This window comes from Podarcis erhardii, assembly GCF_964252035.2.
Source record: "Podarcis erhardii genome assembly, chromosome: 5".
Lineage (NCBI taxonomy): Eukaryota > Metazoa > Chordata > Lepidosauria > Squamata > Lacertidae > Podarcis > Podarcis erhardii.
Genome location: NC_138509.1, coordinates 56,146,244 through 56,168,855, shown reverse-complemented (window position 1 = coordinate 56,168,855; position 22,612 = coordinate 56,146,244). Strand labels below are relative to the sequence as shown.

Sequence of the window (22,612 nt, the reverse complement as noted above, 5' to 3'; positions counted from 1 at the left end):
ATAAATAAATAAATATCCACTTACAATCAGTGAGCTGTCTGGAGAAAGCAAAACTGCCCTGGGTCCAGAAGATGGCAATCCGGAAGAAATACTGAAACCCTTTAAGCCTGGGCAGACGGTGACATGCTTTGTTAAGAAGGTGAGGCCTAAAACTTTTCTACCTTTGCGTAACAAGGGTTTCCCCCTCCCCCTTTGTTTTAAAAAGTTGGGCCAGTCTTCACTGTAGATGAAGCATGACATGCTTCCGAATACTCTGGGTTGATGCAATTTCCCAATGGGGAATAATGTTCAAAATGTGTGGTTATATGTGTATCCATAAGCTCTTGTTTCACTTGGGTTGGGGAGGTTGATGTGGAAATTCTGGAATAATTTATAGGACCTATTACCAGGGAATGCATGGTAAAAACTGGACTCTGTCTTTTCTAGTGAAGAGTTTTTTATTTTCTCCTGTTCGCTTCTATTCTTAGTACGCTGCTGCAAATAAATGGCTGGAGGTGGAGGTCACCCCTAACATTAGAGGGAGAGTTCAACAGCTGCTACTTTCCCTTCGACCCACAGTAAGTAATTGCCAAGGAATGAAGGGCACAGGACTCTTCTATGCAGGAGGCTACGCTCAATAACATGAAAATATTCAGTAAAGAAACAGAAGCATTAAAATGTTGGAAGTGTTAGTCAAACAAAGTCTTATAGCATTTTTTAAAAGGCTAACCAATTTATTATGACATAACCTCTATATGCCATAATAAATTTGTTAGTCTTTACAAAGCCAAAAGGATACATCCTTGGGATTGTTATTTTTTGGCCAAGTTAAGCTTTAAGAATTCTACAGCCATATAAAATACTATTTGCATAGTCAATAGCAGTCACAGCAAGGGTTACTTCTTTCAGGATAAGAGGAGCACAAGGCTTTTTTTGTTCAGATTTTCACTGGAAAGGTGTAGGAAATGTTCTGGTCTCTTTCAGGGCATTTCCCAGATAAGTACACAATTTGAAACCTTAACTATTTCAAAATGGTTTTTATGAAGAGCTAAACACTAGCCCAGCCCCCCCCCCATGCATCACCACTATGGGGAATTCTTCACAGGCACAATTAAGTGGTTGGATGATGGTAAAGATCAGGTCATTCTCTCCCAACAGGTCTTAAAACACGCAGGGAAACACTTCAGAAATGGACAAGCTTTGGCTGCGACAGTGACCGGCTCTGATGTCACTGAAACTAAGCTCCATCTGTCACTTACAGGTATGATGAGAAGAGAGCACCACAACATTAAGATCCCAGAAAGAGACAGTCAATGACAGTCACTCTCTATCTAGTCATCAGAGGCTTATAAACCCAATTCCATAGGCTCACAATAACTCTGATCCTGTAGTTCCTTGTATGTGAAAAGCTTGAGATGTGTCATGGAATTCTTGAGCATAAAAGGGCTTTCCATTTACTCCAGTGTTGTCTCTCTCTCACACACAGCCCCATGTTCATATCCCCATTGTACGCATGTAAATGCCTCTGTGGCATTGTAATATTTATTTTTTTTTTTTAATTTATACCCCGCCCTCCCCAGCCAAGGCTGGGCTCAGAGCGGCTTACAAACAATAATAAAAACAAGAAGAATGATTACAACTTAAAAACAAAAATAAAATACAACATTAAAATAATGGAACATTAAAATATTAAAATGTAGCCTCGTCACAGGAGGAGAAGGAAAAGAAAACAAGAGAGAGAGAGAGAGAGAGAGAGAGAGGGAGGGAATCAAATTGGCTCCAAGCCAAAGACCAGGCGGAACAACTCTGTCTTACAGGCCCTGCGGAAAGAAATCAGATCCTGCAGGGCCCTGGTCTCATGAGGCAGAGCGTTCCACCAGGCCGGAGCCAGAGTTGAAAAGGCCCTGGCTCTGGTTGAAGCCAATCTAACTTCCTTAGGGCCTGGGACCACTAGGGTGTTGCTATTTATGGACCTTGAGGCTCTCCGTGGGGCATACCGGGAGAGGCGGTCCCGTAGGTACGAGGGTCCTAGGCCGTGAAGGGCTTTAAAGGTCAAAAGCAGCACCTTAAATCTGACCCTGTACTCCACCGGGAGCCAGTGCAGCTTGAAAAGCACTGGGTGAATATGCTCCCATGGTAGAGACCCCGTGAGGAGCCTCGCTGCAGCATTCTGTACCCGCTGGAGTTTCTGGGACAGCTTCAAGGGCAGCCCTGCATAGAGCGAATTACAGTAGTCAAGCCTGGAGATGACCGTCGCATGGATCACTGTGGCCAAATCAGGGCGGGAAAGGTAAGGGACCAACTGCTTGATGCGGCGAAGGTGGAAAAATGTCGCCTTGGCTGTTGCTGTAACCTGCGCCTCCATGGAAAGGGAGGCGTCAAGGATTACACCCAAACTCTTAACGGAAGGCAATGGCACTAATTGGGCCCCCGCAAGAGGAGGGAGTTGGTCCCTCATCCCCATGCCATCCCGACCTAGCCATAGGACCTCTGTCTTCGAAGGATTTAGTTTCAATCGGCTCCCACGAAACCATCCAGCCACAGCTTCCAAGCATCTGGTCAGTGTGTTCAGGGTCGAGTCAGTGTGGCCATCCATCAGCAGATAGAGCTGAGTGTCATCAGCATATTGGTGACAGCCCAGCCCAAAGCTCCGGATAATCTGGGCAAGGGGGCGCATAAAGATGTTAAAAAGCATCGGGGAGAGAATTGCGCCCTGCGGCACTCCACATACCAAGGAGTGGCGCGACGACATTTCCCTCCCTAGTGCCACCCTCTGTCCCCGACCAGAGATAAAAGAGCACAACCAGTTACGGGCTATGCCCTGTATCCCCACGTCTGCGAGGCGGTGGTCCAGAAGATCATGATCGACCATGTCAAAGGCTGCTGACAAATCTAAAAGGATCAGCAGTCCTGACCCGCCTCGATCCAGTTGTCTACGGAGATCATCTGTTAGGGCAACCAGAGCCGTCTCCGTCCCAAAACCAGGACGGAAACCGGACTGAAATGGATCTAATGCCGATGTTTCCTCCAGAAACCTACCAAGCTGTTCAGCAACCGCTCTCTCAATTACCTTACCCAGGTATGGAAGATTTGAAACTGGGCGGTAATTGGATAGGTCTAAGGGATCTAATGAAGTTTTTTTTTAAGAGTGGACACACCACTGCTTCCTTCAGTTCCCCTGGGAATGTCCCCGTGTCAAGGGACAAATTGATAATTTCAACCAGGGGGGTCCGCACAACATCTGGACACTCCCTAATCAGCCAAGACGGGCACGGATCGAGGAGACAGGTGGTGGGCCTACCAACTTGGAGGAATCTATCCACATCAGTAGGGAGTATCCGATCGAAATGGTCCAACACTGGACCTGAAGTCAGTCGAGGGGCCTCCAGTTCAGTCACTGTATCTAAATTGGCAGGGAGGTCACGGCGGAGCAACAGTACTTTCTCCGCAAAAAAACTCGCGAATGCCTCACAGCTGTGGGTCGAATTTGTGCTTAAATTTGGTTGTCCTCCTAAGGACGTTATTGACCTAAATATTCTAAAAAGTTGTGCCGGGCGAGAGCTAGCGGATGCAATGGAAGCTGCAAAGTAAGATTTCTTAGCAGCTTTCATAGCCGACTCATAGGCTTTCATAAGCGTCCTATAAGATGTTCTTGAGGCTCCGTCACGAGTCCGTCGCCATACTCGCTCTAGCCGTCTGAGATCCCGCTTCATTTTCCGGAGCTCCTCAGTAAACCAAGGGGCCCGGTTTCGACGGGGTCGCAGAGGGCGCTTAGGCGCGATCTCATCAATGGCTGCCAAGAGCCGGTTATTCCAGTCCTCAACAAGGTCATCTAATGAGTCACCAGGAGGAGCAGGGTTCCGCAAGGCTTGTCGGAATCTATCAGGATCCATCAGTTTTCGCGGACGAGCCCAAATAGGTTCCAAATAGGGAATAAATAGGGCCATGCTAATTTGGTTGCCGAAAGCGGGGCCAGGCTGTATGTCAGTCAAAGTGAATGGATGAGTAATCATTTTGTAGCTCTTGATGATGATGCCTTTAGTAGTAGGGGCTTGTAAAGGTAAAAGTAAAGGTAAAGGTAAAGGTACCCCTGCCCGTACGGGCCAGTCCTGCCAGACTCTAGGGTTGTGCACTCATCTCACTCTAGAGGCCGGGAGCCAGCGCTGTCCGCAGACACTTCCGGGTCACATGGCCAGTGTGACAAGCTGCATCTGGCGAGCCGGTAGGGGCTTGTTTACGTCATCAAAGTGGCACAACTAGAGGATGAGCAACCAAATGCTGAGCAGTGGCTGCTGGTCATAGGACTTGCCTTTATACCAAGTGAGAACAACTGTCCATTTAACTCAGTATCATCTACACTGACTGGCAGTAGCTCTCCAGGGTTTCAGGCAGTTGTACCTAATGATGCCAGAACTTGAGCCTGAGACAGTCTGTGTGCAAAGCACTTGTTCTCTACCACTGTACTACGACCCTTCCCATGTTGGTTGTGAGCTAATTCCATCGCTGGAGACAGTATTCCTCCAGATCCCAGCTGCTGGGAGAAACAAGCAAGAGAATGTTGTTGTATTCATATCCTGCTTGCAAGCTTCCCTTAGGCCCCTGGCTCACCACTACGGGGAATGGGATACAGGACTAGGTAGAGGCTTTCATCTGATCTGACAGGGCTGTTCTTCTTGTTCTGTTTTTGTCTCTCCTGTTATGGTTCTGACAAAGTTTGAAAGACAGTGTTTTCGTCAGTGTTTATGTGCAAGGCAGGGAGAGTATATTTCCTTGTTACTATTAGAAATCAAATATAGTCCCCAGAGTGGCTGGGGAAACCCAGCCAGATGGGCGGGGTATAAATAAATTATTATTATTATTATTATTATTATTATTAATTATAGTCCTTCCCTGTGTGCCAGTAAAGTTCCCGGTGCAATTTGTACTAGGGACTGGATTAGGTTCTCCGTATGTGGGAATTGATCATAGATGCACTTGGGGTTCAGGATCCAGACTGATAACCTTTAAGTGTACTGTATAAGTAGGCCATAGGGGAGTGTGGTATTATAATATCTGACTTGATCTGTTTGAACCTCCTCACCCCTGAACAGGAGTTTACTCTCTGGAGAAAGGAACCATCACGCTAGGCTATGTGAGCAAGGTGATTCCGCATGTTGGCCTGAATGTTCAGCTTCCCTTTGAAAGGAAGGGGAAAGTCAGCCTTTTCCACCTGAGTGATTCATATGCTGAGCAGCCACTAGAAATGTTCAGCATTGGGAAAATTGTCAGGTAAGAGTCTTATGCAAAATCATGTCTGTAGACAAGCTGAGGGAATTTTATTTGACAGTCATTTAACCCTAAGTCCTTTCTGGTCCTGAGCTTCATTGGTTCTCTTAAATCCTTAATTCCCTCATGAAGCCCATGACCAAGAACAGTTATCACATAACTCATTCAATCACAATATTTTCTGTGGAGAGGGTCTTTTCGAAATGTGCAGAAGTTCCATGTTTTCTTTTTCCTGCATACAGGTGCTGTATCCTTTCCAGTGAAGGTAAAAAAATGGAAGTGTCCCTTCGACAATCCAGGTAAATCCCTAAATTTAGATGGGAAGAAGATTAAATAATAATAATAATAATGATAATAATAATAATTAATAATAGAAAATACTCTATATCCTATTGCACAGGTTTTCAAAATTAGCATAAACTGCCCTACTATTTGGGACATAGGAAGAGGGAACCTAACATTTGGGCCTAAAGTGCAACTACAAAATTTTGTTGCATTTAGAATGGATTCTGCAAAGTAGATAAATATGTGTCCTTTGATTCCTTTGCTAAAGTTGCTTGCTGTTTTTGAATTCTTGAATTTTTTTTTAGGATACTGTGGTTTCTTGTTTGTTCTTGACTTTTTTGTGTCCAGTTCTTAAGAACAGGGAAAGTAAAGAAATCCCACTAGGACTTCTCCTTCGTTCATTGCTTTCTAAACTGTAAGCTTTTCGAGGGCAACTAGAGCTCTACTTTTCTTTATTAACAAAATGGAAATAGAAGTTGTCAGCATTTCAAAGACCTTGCATATCTTGCAATAGTTTCTGTACTATGGATATGGGGTTTTTTTTTACTATATTGTCAGGATTTTCCGCTTTGCAGTCACTAGAAGTGTCCTTTCTAATAAAGAAGCCTATCCAGAAATAGGGCGTTTCACTACTTCTCCATTTCTGTTATAGGATAACTCCCAAGAGCCATTGTAAAGTGGAAGACCCTGAAATCACATCCCTCGACGATCTTCAGAATGGTCAGCTTGTCAGAGGCTATGTCAAATCCATCACTCCATCAGGCATCTTCTTTGGGTAAGTTTCCCTTGCTGACCATAAAAAAGCGAATTCCACGTTGTGAATTTTTGTTGGAATGGTGTCTAAATAAATTGTAGAGCAGTTTGGAGCCTATAGTTCTGGAAGTCAGAAATGGCCAATTGTTCCATCTCAGAGCAACTTTACCTAACCCTGAACAATCTGAATAAATTTTAATCAATGAGGGGTGGGGTGGAGTTTGTCCACCATTTCACTTATAACATTTTTCTTTTAAGAAATAAAGCTGGTCTGCAATAGGAGCAAAATAAACCTGTGTTACTATATGCCACTATCTTTTTTCCCCCTTGGCAGGTTGTCTGACTCGGTTGTGGGTCAAATCCCACCACAATTTATCTCTCCTCTCTTCATCTCGGATAATTCATTGTGTGCAAAATACATACATGCCGGCCAGTTTCTTACTGCCAAGGTTTTCAGGTAGGTGTGATGTTTCCTAATAGAGGGGTGAATCTGGGATGGAAAATATTGCGGAGACACATGAGGACAGTATGGTTCACAGGACAACAGAGACAAGAGTTCAGATATCACAACAGTTGTGGGCTAACAGGGAAAAGCATTTCTATATTTTCCTCTGCTCGCTGTCTTATGAAATGGAAATTATAATGACTACCATAGAGGGCTGGTGTGATGCTCAACAAGTTGAATAATGTTAAAGCCTGTGTTACTATTAAGAAAGTACTGTGTAGATTTAATGTTTATAGCAGTTCCTTATCCTGCCACTTTCTTTCTGCCCCTTCTCTTTTACTCATTCTGCAGTATAAATAAAGAAAATAACCTTGTAGAGCTCTCTCTCCTTCCTGAAGACACTGGGAAGCCAAGCATTATCCCAGAGTCTCTGGAACTGCCAGTTGGTGAAAAGGACGCGCAGCCGAGAAAGCGAAAAAGGGGAAACTCTGAAAGTGAGCAGGTATTTATCCTGGAAAAGGGGGTTTTAACCCCACTGTTGATGTGAACAGTTATCCAACGATGCAAACAAACTACACACACAAAAATGTTTTGTTTTTTTTTTTTTTTTTAAATTAAGCTGCTCTACCTGAACTTTTTTTAGGAGGTTAAAGCACGAAAGAAGAAAACTCGTTGTCCTGAAGATGATGATAGTGGTGTTGAGGTCTACTATCGGGAAGAAGAGGAGGGAGAAGAGAAGAAGTGTGCAACAAAATCTAAGGTAAAAGACTGCCTGGAGCATTGTTTGTGCTTTGTGTGGGATGCTTGCTGTGTGTGTTTCTAAATAGAGGCTTTTTTCTTGATTGTGTTTTCTGTAGGAAAAGAAAGTTCCACGGCTGCAGGTTTCAGCCAGCTTTACATGGGAGGAAGGCTTAAGTGTGCTGGATACGACCATGTTGAACCAGAGGGAGCAAAGCTCTGACAGCGAAGAAGACGACGACGATGTTACAGAGTCCCCGGTAGAGTATCTCAATGTTGTAATGGGATAAGGGGTTGCTTGTGCGTAAGCGCCACACCGCTCCAAGCTGAGTAGTTGGCGAAAACTTTCCCTGACCGGACAGCCCTTACTTCGTGGCTGTCTTAATCGCTGGCAGAATCCATCAGTGGGCGTTTCCTGAATTTCTTCCAACATAAAAGCTCCTTGACCGAGAGTCTCCGCCTAGCTTCCCTGCGCGACAGCTTTCTGCGCAGAGTGGGCGTCCCAATGGGAGGTCCTGAGCTCTCTCCGCTGGTCTCGCTGGAAGCGTCTCTGAGCCTTCCCTCCAACACTTCCTCCTCCTCTACTTCCTCAGCAGAAGCTCTCCCTCTCCCCCTGCTGGTTCCCTCTCCAGCGTCTGGGAGCCTCGCCACCGCCCTGGGCTCCGATGGCATACAAATGTATTTTGCTTTGCATAGTGCTTGGTATGCAATCCTGTTTACTTAGGCCTCTTAAGAGAAGTACTATCTTGCTGGCCTAGAAAGTACAAAGGCAGTGTTTTGCTTCTAAAATTAGCTTAGCTCTATGTCAGGAATTAATTTGTGCAAAAGGCCTTTTGTGTTTTAGGCTTGCATCTGGGGTTCATGGATCACTTATTTATATATACCTATGTCTGTAGAGACTATCCGTATATAGTTCTTTTTCTCTAGATGTGTTGCTCTGAAAAGAATGTTTTTGTATATGCAGCTGAATTTTGAGCCATGCCCCTACTTGCAAAACTCACTCTCTATCCTTTTCAACTAATTGCCTTCCTCTCCTGCCTTGGCCCTCTGTTTAAGACCAAGAAGCAGACAAAGAAGAAAAAAGAGCTCGAGAAGCAGAAGGCAGAGAAGGAACTCTCCAAACTTGAAGCTGCCCTGATGGATCCCAGCCGGCAACCTCAGACAGCCGACGACTTTGACCGATTGCTCCTTGGCAACCCAGACAGCTCCATCCTCTGGTTGCAGTACATGGCTTTTCACCTTCAGGCTACGGAGATAGAGAAAGCAAGAGCTGTGGCAGAAAGGGCACTCAAAACCATCTCCTTTAGGTGAACTGCTTCCCCTTATCATCCATTTTTAGCTTTTAGTTGATGAGCTGCTATTGCCCATGCATGCTTAGCTTGGCTTTATCTCGTGGGAGGGGCACCTGCAGAACAAAGTGGACAGTTCTGTTACTTTCTCTCTCCTCCCTTCACAGACGTTGTCCAGTCAGATCTCCTGCTTTCTCTTCCAGGGGGATTTGTTGAGCAAAAGGCGAGCATTGAGCCATGTGTAGGTAGGGTGGTTATTTGTGGTGCCTCTTTCTTTCAGAGAGGAGCAAGAGAAGCTGAATGTGTGGGTTGCACTGCTGAACCTGGAGAACATGTATGGCACCGAGGAAGCTCTAATGAAAGTCTTCGAAAGAGCTATCCAGTACAACGAGCCTCTGAAGGTCTTCCAGCAGCTGGCAGACATCTACAGTGGCTCTGAGAAATATAAGGTGAGGTTGGGTTTACAGTGTTGACGAGAGAGAGATCACTTCTGCTCACTGAGTCTGGCAGGGAAATTGCTTGTTCATTCTGTTCTTGGGAAGAGCCCACCGTGGTTGATCCACCTGGATCCTGCGCTTCCATCTACCCTGTGGATTTATCATGCTGTGGAGTTTTCCTCCATTTTGGACAAGCATCAGGCTGATTTCCCTACATTCCTCTTTTTCATCTAAGCAGTACCACCACATGGCCTCTTGCTCTAGCTTGTTGGCTGCATAATATTCTCTGGGGCCCATGAGTTGGGTTCTGTACTCCAAGAGACATACAGTTGTGAATAGCATACAAAGGCAATCCACAGGATTCAAAGTGTGTTTCCATGGTTTGAACGATCTTCTCTCCTCTGATTTTTATTTTCAGCAAGCTGATGACTTGTACAACACAATGCTGAAGCGCTTTCGTCAAGAAAAGTCTGTGTGGGTGAAGTACACCACTTTTCTCCTGAAAAGAGGCTTGGTGGAGACAGCTCATAAGCTCCTCCCACGTGCACTGAAGTGCCTGCCAGTCAAAGAACGTAAGAACCACTTCGCTCTTCTTTCCTATGATTAGCATCTAAACATCATGTTGGTTATTTATGCAGTACACAGGTAATATCTAGGAAATGCAGTATGTGCTGTGAATCTAAAAATATCCATAGCCATTGTTAGCAAATTCTCTTTCAATAATTTTATTGGTACTTTCCTTTAAAAAAATACTTTTCAAAGTTAATCAGTTAGGGATTGGGGGGTGGAGCATGTTCTGAATGGGGAGATTTCAAAGTTAATATAAAGGACTGTGTATATTCCTGGATGCTGCAGTTTTACCAATGGCTTGAGAAATTCAGACAGGATTTTCATAGCCTAGATTGAATGCAAGATATCCTTTTGCATTGATTGCATAATTTCATTTATTTCCCTCCCAATGCACTGAAGGAAACCCAAACAATAAAAAAATTGCCAACACAATGATCAGTGCACATTTTATCAAATGGGGGCGGGTGTTTAATAATTTTAGTTTTGTTGCCTACTCTGGGAATTTGGTAGCATGGAACCCCAATTCCTTGCTAATATTATTGCCAAAGTAACTACAGCATCCTTGAACTCTAAGCAGAGGCAGTGACGACTAGCCAGAAGAACACTTCTAAAATGCATTTTTGCAGATCTGGATGTGATATCAAAGCTGGCGCAGCTGGAGTTCCAGTTTGGTGATCTGGAGTATGGCAAGACCGTTTTTGAGAATACCCTGAGCACCTACCCGAAGCGTACAGACATCTGGTCAGTGTACATAGACATGATGATCAAACATGGCAGCCAAAAGGAAGTACGGTGAGTACTAGCATGGGAAAGTGGGTTGGCACTTCTGAACTTCCTAGGAAATACAACATAAGGGATGCTTCTTGGCCTTAAATCCAGGGAAGCTGGGAAGCTTGATTTCACGTGAGCAAATATTTACAACTCTGAAAGGTGCCGCAGGAAGTGACTAGATGATAAGCATTAAGAACCTGTATTAGGCCTGCTAGTTACTAGAGGAACCCATTGGCTTTCTTTCTCAATACTTTTCCTTCTCTCAGCCTGGAAGCTGAGAGTCTAGCATGGGAACCTTCATACTCATAGGCCATGATTCCTAGTTTTCAGAAAAGGCACAAAATGTATGTAAATTTTAATTGCAATCTGGTAAAAAAAATATTGTTCTATAGCACAGAAATTTAAAGAACTTGCTGGTATGAAAACTGGGGTGTGGGGCATGTGGCTTCAGAGCAACACCATATGATTTTTGTTAACAGTCAAGGGAATTGCAGAGAGCCTGTCCTTGAAGCATGACTGATTATACCTTTCTGCTCTCTCTTCCAAGTTTCTAGAAATTTATTTCCCTTTTCAGTAGCAAAACAGCGCTTAAAAGGCCCCAACACTACTTACTCTCTAACAAGAGAAGAAGCAAAGGATTTGTGTCTCTTACCAATTCTAGTAAATCAGTTTTGCGTGATAACATCCTAGCTGAGTTTACATGTAATGGGAATTCATAGAACTCCACTATGTGGGTGAGCCTTAGCTTGTTCTCTTAGCAGAAAACCATAGTTTTCTGTTACATGTGAACTGAGCCCTGGTTGCTGCAGACGTGCTCTTAGACTAGAAATATTCTCACTTCTCAGGCTAGGGGTCCCCTGCCATGCTTGTAAAGAGCAACTGAGATGTGCTTGACATTTGACAGAGCAGGATTTCTCAATGAGAGTGATATACCCCTCCAAGCATGTGTGTACTGAACTCTGAAGGAAAACACACAAGTGAAACTTGTTCTAGTTCCAGAAGCTCTGTGAACAGATCCTTGTAGATGCTAGGAATCTGAAAGCTCTGTGATTGAACACAATGTCTGAATTTTCTGGAAACACATGTGGTAGTCACTTCCTGTCTTCTAGGCATCATTTTGATAAAGCGCTTATGATGGGCAAGAAAGATTTGTACCCACAGGATCAGCTAACTCCTAGGCCCATGCTTTTTCTGTTGCTTGTTTGTTACCTGTTTGATTGCATAATAAAAAAGAGTTTTCCTTGTTTTTGTTTTGCAGGGATATTTTTGAACGTGTAATACACCTAAGCCTAGCAGCGAAGAAGATGAAGTTTTTCTTTAAGCGCTATCTGGAATACGAGAAGAAGTATGGCACAGCAGAAACAGTCCAGGCTGTGAAGGCAGCAGCACTGGAATATGTGGAATCCAAGAGCAATCTTGCTTGAGGGCTAACTTCTAGAGCAGTCAGGCTTTTTTTGTTCCCACTTGCAGTGCAAGATGCAGCAGGGACAGAGAAGCAGACCATAGCTGTAAGGAGGAGAGTGTTCCTGCCTGCTCCATTTCCTGATCTCAAAAGCAGATTGGGTTAGCCCGGACCAAATTACTATGCTTTATCAAGAACTGTGTGAGAGCATAGTTTCTGTAGATGTTTATACCTATTGAACCTTACAAAAACTTTTGAATATGAGAATTATAGTTGGAGCTTTATTTAAATTTATTTTGGAGTATAAAAATAGCAGAAAGTCACCCACTACTTTGTGCTTTCCTGTTGCTCTGCTCATTAAATGAACCAGGGTTTTTTAAAGCTTCCTTTTTCTTCTGTTCATTTTCAAAGGTGCAAGGAATACTTCTGGTGTCTGTCTTCTGCCAGTATTCTAGGGTGTGTTTCCTGGCTTGTCTCATTAGATTCATTCTCACATACATACAGTCTTATCATAAATCTGACTTAAGAGAGGACTATTGGTTATGCCAATATGCAAGAGTTGGAGTTACTCACTGATGCCGTACTTGATGAATATATACCTAGAAAATTATGCCAGGGCTGTTTTCCAGCCCTTATTTTAAAATGGCACATATACTTAACACCTAAACACAATGTAAAAATAGCAGGTGAAAATGGTCCTCCGATATCTGATTTGTCATATAGCCATGACCCAAATTAGAAACACTTTCCAAGGCAAAACTCCTATATCTGCATTGCACAGAATCCAGAGAATGTAATTTATTTAACTAGTGAACAGAAAAAGGCCTAGCCTAGTGAATAATGTAGGGGTAATGTCTCACATCCATTCTCTTAACATTTAGCAGCTGTACATCTTGGTCCCTTCTCTTTTACATCTCATTTATTACTGCTTCTATCCCCTTTGTGCCTACTTGATCCTTATCAAAAGCTTTGCAATAATACAATTGGGATAAGCAGAATATATTTTACAAACAACACAGAACTGATGTAAAATCATCAGATCACCTGATTAATTCAAGGGGCAAGATCTCTTCTGATCATTTACACCTAACTGACCTGGAAAAGTAGGCATAACCCATCTCTTTATATGCATTCCAGCAGTGGGGTATAGTAAGCCAGGGAGAGTGAGTTGCAATGCCTATAGATTTTGGTACGTGACAGACACATGTGAGACTAATGTTAGATTTCTTCACAGAACCATAATGGTTTAATGTTACAATTCCACATAAATCTTGTGAATGTCTTGAATGCCCAAGAAAACTAGAGATGCGGATGTTAAGTCACTTGAAAGGTGACTGTTGCAGCATTTACTGGAACCATGAAAAATGACAAAACATATATTGGATCATGTTGTTTATACAGTCCATGTGGTCTGTGCCATATTTGAATAAGGAAGACCATAAAAGCCATGAGAAATTATAACAGCATTTTGAAAGAGCCGTGGAGCGAAAAAACACAAAATCAAATTACAGTACATGATACCGGACTTCTTATAGGGTCCCTCAGCCAGGAAAAGGAAGCTCTTCAGGTCTTCTGTTCATCTTAGTGTGGCTTAAAACTCCAAGCAGGCATCAAATTCTGATTATGGTTTTTGCTGAGGATACTAAATGTTCATACCTTGCCAAAGGTAGAATATGTCATGGATAGGGAACCTGTGCGCCTCTAGATATTGTTAGACTGTACTCCCATAATCTGACCATTGGCCATGCTGGCTAGAGCTGATTGGAACTGGAGTCCAATATCTGGAGGCCACCTATTAGCCATCCTGGAAATAAATAGAAGTGCTTTTCTGTATAGCAGCAATTCAGGTAATTAGATAAAATCCCTGATTTAATAATTTGGGGAGTCACCCTTTGGACAACAGACCCTTGAAGCAGGACCCTTTACCATACTGTCTTTTTGGTTTCTATGGAAGCCGCCCAGAGTGGCTGGGGAAACCCAGCCAGATGGGCGGGATACAAATAATAAATTATTATTATTAATATTATTATTATTATCATACTCTTCAACTCTCGCCCACAAACTTTTATTAAGAAAGGATGGTCCCCAAACTAAGATGAACCTTGCAACATTTTTGGTAAAGGATATGAAGATAATTGTAATAAATGGGGAAAGCAATAGTAGCTCTTTGCTGGTAGACAGTTATTCAGAAACAATTGTGCTATCATCTGAAGTCCAGTACATGGGAAGGCATGTATAAGAGTCATAATGAGAAACGGGATCATAAAAGTGCAAACTGCAGAGTCTTCTCCATTAAATAAAATAATCCAGTCTAGGTCAGTTAGGTGGTTTTTTTTAATCCTGTGGAGGAAATACAGGGCAGATGCCACTCACAAAAACAGAATTCACCCAATCTTATGGGTCCTAGTCCTGAATCTTGATAGGGAAGTAGGTTTCTGAGAGATTCCGCTGATAATTTCCTGTACTAGCAATCAGAAATTTGATGCCTACTACATGTTTCCAGCCTACAGCATGCATCATCCCCTGATCATTGGCCATGCTGTGTGGGGTTGATGTCAGCTGGAGTTCAACAGCCTCTGGGAGGACCACAGGTTCCACACACACACACACACACACACACACACACACATGTTTGAGCCCTCCTGGAGGAAGTCAAACAAAAGTAAGTTAAGGCACAGCTGCATGATGGCATTATATTGTCTTCAAAATGAGGAGGAAAATAATCAGCAATTTTTGAGTAAGCAGAGCATCCAGTTCATTTCCTCTTCTTTCCATTGTATGTGAGAATACATCAGTGAGAGGCCTCTGGGTATCAGACCAGCTGTCCCAATCCAAGAGATTAGCTGCAATGTTTTCTTTTAGATTTATTATTCTCTTTGACTCACAGTCCTGTGGTCTTAGTTTAGTAGTCCACAGTTCCAGACATTCTGCTGCTCCTTCAATTTCTGTTTCGAAATGTAGTCTTTTGGATGACCACTCACATCAAATCCATTAGCCAGATCGTTTGCTGAGAGCTTAGGTCAACAGATAAAATGAAGGTATACAGCACAGATGTACCAAGAGCGGTGGTCACTCTTATAGTCCAGTTCATTCTATGCATGTATACTCAGAAGTAAACCCTATTGAGTTCAATGGGACTTACTCCCAACAGGGAAATGTGTTTAAGTCCACAGCTTCTGCTAGGTAGCTAAGAAGGCCATTTCCTGGCTGTCAGGACCTAAGCTGTTTCCTGTCACACCTTTGGCCCATTTATGGAGACGGCTATAGAGGGGGAAGCCGTTCTTCTCCCGATAGATATAGACCCCTGTGATGGCATCCCATTGTGGCCTGGGCTGAAGGGTTTCGACAGCAAATTCCTGCACCAACTCCTTCTCCTCCTTATCCAGACACACAAAGCCAAAGAAGTTTTTGACATTGTTTGCAGCCACAACCTTCGAGTGTATCTCAGCAGTGCGCTGGAAGAGTTTGGCCTCGCTGGAGCGGTACAGATTCCAGTAGTCCTCCTGGCGGTAGCTGAGTGGTGAGCAGCAGTGTTTGAGGCACTTGGTGATGAACACAAGAACTGCAACCGCACCAATGAGCATCCACCCAAACAGCTGAAGAGAAAGACAAATAAACCAATTAAAATTTGCATTCCCTTTAGGAGAAAGTAGGGTTCAAAAGGATATCCTTGGCTACCACACATTGATTTGTATATAAATAGAAAAATTCCCACAGTTGGTAAAACTGGAAATTGCAAAAACCTAGTTCATATACATGGAAAAATACAATATATCCTGGAACAGGGACCCACAACCTTTCTGGATGGGGGCACATTTGGGACTCTGAAACTGTCCTGGGCAGTGAAAAACAAGTCACAAAAGGAAAAAGTGGTGCTTTCCCAACATCCCCTAGAACAGGCATGTCCAACCAGTAGATCGCGATCTACCAGAAGATCCCTGGCTGATCCTGGTAGATCGTGGGACCCCTATCGATCATGGGATTAAGAAACAGTTTACCAAAAGTTAACAAATAAAAGCTGAAGAACTTTGGGCAATCCTCCGCAAAAAAAGCTGAAGAACTTCGGGCAATCCACCCACCCCATGCATGCTCCCCCTCCAATGACTGGGTAGATCACTGCCAATTTTTTTATACTGGGAGTAGATCAGTCTCTTGGGAGTTGTACATGCCTGCCCTAAAACAAGCAAAGCACCTATAACACACACACCCCTGCCAAATCAGACAACCCTCCTCACAACAGGTATCCTTTCGAACCAAACAAATACCCCAAAACAAAAACAAACAATGGGGAGCAGCAGGGGGCCTTTGTGAATGTCAAGGAGTGTCTGAGGGTGCTATGTTGAGGGCCCCAGTTGTAGAGAAATATAAGAGGATTTAGTTTCCAGTGGCCAGACAGAGGCTGAAAATGAAGCAAAAGAGAGGACAGTTCAGTAGATTGTTGACCATTTAAGGTTGCAATCCAATGTTTTCTTACTGTGGGCTGAGCTTCACTGCATTGAGTGTAGCTGCTTCAAGTAATCATGCAAAGAACTGGGTTGCAAGGGTTTGTAGATCAGCCCCCACTGGGGCAGCCACAGAATAAATTGAACTAACGTCTAAGCCTTGCCCAGAACAGCAAATGGGTGCAGAATCACATAGATCTAAAGAAAGCCCAGGAGCATGCTATCATACTATGATATCCTGAAAACCCAAAGTTCATACCATGATATGAATAATAACAGTAACTATGTACAATGATAATGGAGTAAAAGAAAAAGCAAACTCACTAGCAGAAAATGAAAGGAAAATAGTAATCAAGGGAATTACCATTAGTTAATCGTATTAGTTGATGCAGGGGAAGTTAATAAAGACTCTAAAATGAACCTGTTTTAGGAATTTACAGCTTATCAGGTATGTGTCATATCCTAATATACCAAAAGCACACATTTTGGATTGGAAAAATATGTTCTAAGCCCTTAATTATTCTTATTCCAAGCAGGAGGCAGCACTCCTCTGCTTCAGACGAACAAGTAAGTAAAATGCAATACCTGAGACTCATACTTTAATCGTCTTATAACCTCATCCTGAAATCTTGTCAAGTTTTGCGGCACGTCTTTACAAGGGAACCTGGCCATGGTTTCTGCTCCATAGCCAGGTGGAAACTTATCCAGAGATGTAGGTTCTATGAATTCACTCAAGGCACAGACATAAGCCTCTCCACGAAGCAGTGAGATCACGGACCATGTAACAGGAGCAACTGCAGCCCGTCCCATGACAGAGCCAAAGATCAAGAAGTTGGCTGCTGCTGAAAAGTTCTTGGTTCCTCGTTTGTGGCATTCAGCTACCAAGTTCCAAGTGTGATTGTTCCAGATGACACCAATGACAAACAGGGCCAGAGCTGGTACACCAATGGCAGCCAGACCATAGATGTAGTTCCTGGCTGGGGAGCATGGACAATGGAAAGCAACCACAGAGAAAAGTTCTTGGCTTCCAACAGTGCCCAGAGCCACCAGGCCATTGAAAATCATCACATCTTTGCTCTTGAAGAAAAGTGAAAGGAAGCGGAAGTTTTCAGCAATGAAGGCAGCCATTTTGCTTTTCTGTATCCAGTTCAGACTTCAGTGTTCTGATGTTGAGTTGTCTGCAGCATCACGGAGTCTTGTTCTTCTCAACTTTCCATGGGCTGCAAAACAGAATAGTTACTAAACATTGGGAACTAAGCATTATCATGGTTGCTAAAGGTCAAGAGATACAATAATACATACTCTTATCTACTTAATAGCTACAATAATAATCCCATGCACACTATATTGTTTGCAATGTCTGCTGGATTTTGGTATACTTTTGGTATTTTCTTAGTACTATAGTACTAGTACTATAAATTACATACCAAGTGTACCTGGTTGGTAGGTAGAATACTGTCTTATTTGAGCAGTGAATCTCTACTTCTAGCATTATTTTGAGATGTAATATCCTAAAAACAGCTAGTGTTTTAGGACAGAAACGTGTGTCAATTAAAACATGGGAATTTATGTTGCTTCATTACAAAATGTGCTGTCCAGTACTAGTACTATTCATTTTGATGATGACATTTAATAGAATCTTGGGGAAGTCATATTTCATTAGACTTAATGTATTTTTTTTTATTTATGGCACAAATGTATATACTGCTTAACATAAAAACACCATAGTGGTGCACAACATAAAAGCACAATATACCATAAACAGCATAAAAAATCAGTATAAACAGAAAGGTCTTAAGCAAGCGTCTAAAACTGAACACTGTTGATACTTGTCTGAAATCAGTAGGGAGTTCCACAAAGCACTGAATCTTCCTTGAAGTATAAAGGATGTATAATAAATGAGACAACTTTCTTCTGATCAGTCTGCCACTGTACCGGCTGCTTCCATTAATAATACTAGAAGATTAGAAAGGACTAGGCAGTCATGTACTTTAGTGAACAATCTGGCACTCCATTGCCTTTGAATCCGTAGCTGGACTTTTTATCTCACCGTACAAGAGAACACTCAAGCATGGCTTACCTTCACTTCTATGAGGCTTTAATGACCGACTGGAGTTTGAATTTTCAGTGAAGAAACACCATTATCAGAATAGAAAATGTGCTGCTGTTAATCTTATGCTCTGTCCATGTGTTTACTTTGCTACCAAATTTTCTGTGTGATCTTGAGACAGATGAATCCTCAGTTTTGTTGTACTTCCATTCACAAGTTCTGACCAGACTGTTGTTATGAACACAGGAGTATTTACATGAGTTTACTGTATTAGTGTGAACAGGTTGGACCAAATGAATGGCACTTGATGGATGGAATAATGAGGAACAAATAGTCATTGCCTGACTAATTTGAATCAATGGGAGGTACACAGAGTAATGAATTAATGGGAGCAACAATTCATTACCTTAGGTGACACAGCTGCATATCCTAGCAATTATGGCCACTCAGCAATGTGAATAATATATCTCCAAGCACCATCTAGTGATAGGTTTACTAATTGAACATTTGGGGCATTATATTTGTATGTATAAAAGTTTAATCCAGCATGTGCTTGAATGCCTCCTGCAAGATAGGGCTGGTCTGGAGGTACCCTAGGAATAGCAGGGTCTCAGACAGAGACCTTTCCTATCACCTGCTACCTGAGCTACTTAAATTATGGGCTGGCCCTACCATTAGGCAAAGTGAGGCAACTGCCTAAGGTGGCAGATGGAGGATGCCAGCAGCAGCTTCCTGGCTGTGCCTCATAAGGCCCCCGGCCAGTTCCTTCTGTCAGGAGGACAGAATTGTGTGTGCTACAAGGCCTAACATGGCCCTCCTAAGTTAGCCTTCTGAGATTTAGTGGAGTGTGCTATTCCATGACCAGCCTTGTGGTAAGATTTGGCTCTCAGTCCAGTTGGCTTCTGTACATAGAAATGGCAGGAGGTGCTTGCTTAAGGCAGCAAATGTCTTGGGTTGGCCCTGCGTAAACTAGAGGTGCCAGGGATTGATCTTAAAACCGCCTGTATTCAAATCATCTGCTCTACTGCTGTACTATTGCCCCTTCCCACCATGAACATAATTAGTAATGATTTTTTCCTATGGACCCCAATATAAGGTTGCCATATGACTGGAATTTCCCAGACATACCAGACATTTGGATGTCAGAAACTGTGACCAGGCAGAAATCGCTTGAACGTCCAGGAAAATACAGATGTATGGCAACCCATGTCGTAAGTGTAGAATTTCCTTTAAAACCTCTCAAAAAACTCAACAACATTGTCCCCTCCCCCAAAAAACAAAAAATCAACAACTTTTGTGCCTGGATTTTTGAAATATGGCAACCCTGCCCTGATCTCTCTTTCTATGACAGTTACAGCCAGTTCAGTCCCCAACACTCTGCAGGCCTGAAGCCTGATCCCTCATTCTTTTCTTCATCATCCATAAATGCAGCTTAGGGCCAGGAGCAACAAATAAATAAAAAAAGTTATCCCACAAGTAACCATCTCTGTTATCCCTTCAGTCCTCCAAATGGATAATTCTAGATTCTCCTTCAAGCTATGGTAGGATTTGTTTTGTTCCAATATGCGTCACTTTGTATTTACATTGAATAATATCTGCTATTCTGTTGCTCATTTATTCAGAGGTGTCCCCCACCCGTGAGTTGTTCTCACTCTGGTCTGGATTGTAGCATTTTGAAAAATGAATAATTTTAAGTCATTTCTAAACTAGGTTACTACCCTCTTCACCTTGTACTTCATATCATTTATAGTTAAACACTAGATCACTTTTCAACACAGATTCTTAGGGGATGCGACTGTTTACTTCCCTCCACCATAACAATTCTCAGTCCATTTATGTGTTTACTGATTTTTAGTGTGTTACAAATCCACAAAGGACAAGGCTTTTTATCCATGCCTGATAAATTTTATTAAAATAAATCCCCTGTGTTCCTTAAGTATTATTTTGACCCAGTGTCATCCTAGTTTCTTCTCAGAATTTTATTGAGTTTTTTAATTTTTTTGTAATATTCTCCTCAAGTTCTTTATTTGCTTGACTTACACACAGCTTGCCTGTGTGCTCCCCGCCCCCCGCCAGAGGGCAAGACTTCCACTTTTTAAAGGAAGCTTTCTTGCCTTTTATAGCTTCCTTGACTCTGCTATTTTAAACAATTCTGTGTTCCATTTGGACTTGTTTGTACATTGTCTAAACTGTGGTGTTGGTTCTATTTGAGGAGACTCTGTTATAGTGTTTTGTTCTGACATAACCTCCAAGCTTCCTGAAAAGATATGGCATTTATAACAGTACCCTTTGGGTTTCTTTTACCAGTCCTCTTATTTGGGAAGCGTGTGATAAAATTAACTGAATGTGCTGTATTTTCTGATGTTTTTTTAAAAAACAAATACATATATGCTGCATTTCCTAGAATTATGTTCCCTGTTCCCAAATAACTTGACTGTGCTTGTGTTTTGCATCAAATAATAATAATAAGCGGGGGTGTTTTCAGCTGGAACTCACTGGCACTCAGTTCCAGCACCTCTCAGGTGGGTGCCATTGCCATTATAAGAGAACAAGGGAGGTGTTCATGATGAGTTCCGACACCTCTTTTACTAGAAAAACAGCATTGATAATAAGCATTAAGTCAAACTGCCAGAGGAGGAAAGATGTGGTAGGTGTATGGTCTTCCAAGTCATGGACAGTCTCCCATCATGCATTAAGTACAGCTAAAACCAATCTGGGGCTGCAGCTTATGTTTTTAAAAATCTTGTAGGCATTTTTAGGTTGCAATCCTACACCACATACCTGGGGGTAGGCCGTGCTGAATTCAATGGAGCTTACTTTGTGGTCATTGCAGCACCTGGTGCCGCCCAGCTAAATATAATTTTCTCCTACAGATTTTAATTGGGCCTCATCAATTAACACCTTAGTTTGCAAGTCTTATCAATTAAAGGATGTTTGTGGGCTTCCCATATGGTTATGGTTGGCCACTGTGAAAACAGGATGTTGAACTTTGGGCAGGGCTTTTCTTATGTAAATGCTTTATGCATCTTCAGCCTGAGTACTTGCAGTACAGAAGATAGCAGAAATTAAAATGATTATACAAGTGAGAGGAAGAACCAGGAAATTCCTTTCCATCTACTCATACACGTGCTTGAGTCATGCACTCTCGGGACTGAAGGACTGAATCCACATTAATACTCGGAACTGAACTTCTATGCAGCAATTTTGGCATCTTAAATCTCTAATATATCTGGGAAGAGGCAGGTTGGGGTAGGGAAGTAGACAGGCTTTCCCATTCCTTCTCTTTCCCTCCCTCCATTATAATATTCAGGAAAATATAAAAACACTATTAACCTCATGTTAATGCTGATGGAATCTATTACTCTTATATTTTATAGTGTAAGGTCACTTGCAGCATAAATGCAAAAAATATATACGTCTGGCATCTCACATGTCATCCTTGTGCCTGAGAGCCACACCCTTAGACCAAGGCCTGAATGTCAGAAACAGCCACGCACATTTCAGTACATACACAGACCAGCTACCCCACCCAAAGATTTGTAGATTCTTTTAATGTTCTTGTGCAGGGCTTGTTGAAATCGAAACAAAACAAAAGCACCACTTGAAATTGAAATATTGATAGAAGATGTGAAAGAACTGCTCACATAGCAGAGCAGATAACTATATAGTGTGTAAGCTATTGTGTGTAAACCAGTTGGGCTTGCTGCCAGTTTGCTACCGCTGCACAAAAATAGTTTGAGAACTTTTTATGGTGGAAGCAAACAGGCGGCAAAACTGATCTTTTCTACTTCTCTAGCCCTGACATCTGACAGCCCAGCAAACGTCTTTCTTGCTAATAATAGGGGGGGGGGGTTTGCTGGGATCACAAGTAGATATATTTAGTGCGTGTATTTGTTTTCAGAAAGCTCCAGGTTTCCCAAAGTCAAAATGAAACTTGATGAGAGAGAAAAAAAGTTACTTACTTCTGCAGATCACCAAGCCTCTTTTTAGCTGGCCACGTGGGTTTTGAATCTATTCCAGGAACATCTGGCTGCCCTGCCCGTGAGGATAGAGAATGGGATCAGATGCAGAAATTGCCACTGACAGAAGAAATAGTTAAAAAGTGTGAGTTTGCTGCTATCCAGCAGCTTCCTTTTGCTTGCAAAGGGCCTGGGTGGTGTAGTTTTTGTTTTGTTTTTTGGTTTAA

General features: G+C 42.6%; 2 protein-coding genes across 4 annotated transcripts in view; one reads left to right on the top strand and one right to left on the bottom strand.

Moving 5' to 3' along the window:
- The window catches only part of PDCD11 (programmed cell death 11), a 32,415-nt gene extending 20,100 nt beyond the window's left edge, over window positions 1-12,315 (top strand). For both annotated transcript variants that reach the window (XM_081863374.1, XM_081863373.1), the window contains exons 22-36: window positions 31-139; window positions 468-557; window positions 1,138-1,240; window positions 5,070-5,247; window positions 5,487-5,543; window positions 6,182-6,304; window positions 6,617-6,739; window positions 7,079-7,229; window positions 7,371-7,487; window positions 7,585-7,725; window positions 8,522-8,772; window positions 9,035-9,203; window positions 9,610-9,763; window positions 10,388-10,553; window positions 11,791-12,315. In XM_081863374.1, coding sequence (XP_081719500.1) covers window positions 31-139; window positions 468-557; window positions 1,138-1,240; window positions 5,070-5,247; window positions 5,487-5,543; window positions 6,182-6,304; window positions 6,617-6,739; window positions 7,079-7,229; window positions 7,371-7,487; window positions 7,585-7,725; window positions 8,522-8,772; window positions 9,035-9,203; window positions 9,610-9,763; window positions 10,388-10,553; window positions 11,791-11,956 — 2,098 coding nt within the window. In that variant the 3' untranslated portion in view covers window positions 11,957-12,315. The remainder of the gene's footprint in view (window positions 1-30; window positions 140-467; window positions 558-1,137; window positions 1,241-5,069; window positions 5,248-5,486; window positions 5,544-6,181; window positions 6,305-6,616; window positions 6,740-7,078; window positions 7,230-7,370; window positions 7,488-7,584; window positions 7,726-8,521; window positions 8,773-9,034; window positions 9,204-9,609; window positions 9,764-10,387; window positions 10,554-11,790) is intronic.
- Window positions 12,316-13,972: 1,657 nt separating this feature from the next.
- On the bottom strand, window positions 13,973-22,612 carry CALHM2 (calcium homeostasis modulator family member 2). 2 transcript variants are annotated; one of them, XM_081864572.1, is made up of 3 exons: window positions 22,389-22,612; window positions 16,962-17,596; window positions 13,973-15,530 (listed from the first exon to the last, which is right to left on the bottom strand). In XM_081864572.1, the coding sequence occupies exons 2-3, from the start codon at window positions 17,502-17,504 to the stop codon at window positions 15,114-15,116; spliced, it is 960 nt and encodes a 319-aa protein (XP_081720698.1). In that variant the 5' UTR covers window positions 17,505-17,596; window positions 22,389-22,612; the 3' UTR covers window positions 13,973-15,113. The 2 variants fall into 2 exon arrangements, with proteins under 2 accessions (XP_081720698.1, XP_081720699.1); XM_081864573.1 differs by lacking the exon at window positions 22,389-22,612 and adding an exon at window positions 18,457-18,966.

What these genes read in the sequence shown, in the direction of transcription:
- CALHM2 (XM_081864572.1), bottom strand. Translation starts at nt 17,504, where the DNA reads ATGGCTGCCTTCATTGCTGAAAACTTCCGCTTCCTTTCACTTTTCTTC. An exon ending in GATTAAAGTATGAGTCTCAG is followed by an intron (nt 15,531 to 16,961) that starts GTATTGCATTTT and finishes CTTTCTCTTCAG; the next exon opens with CTGTTTGGGTGGATGCTCAT.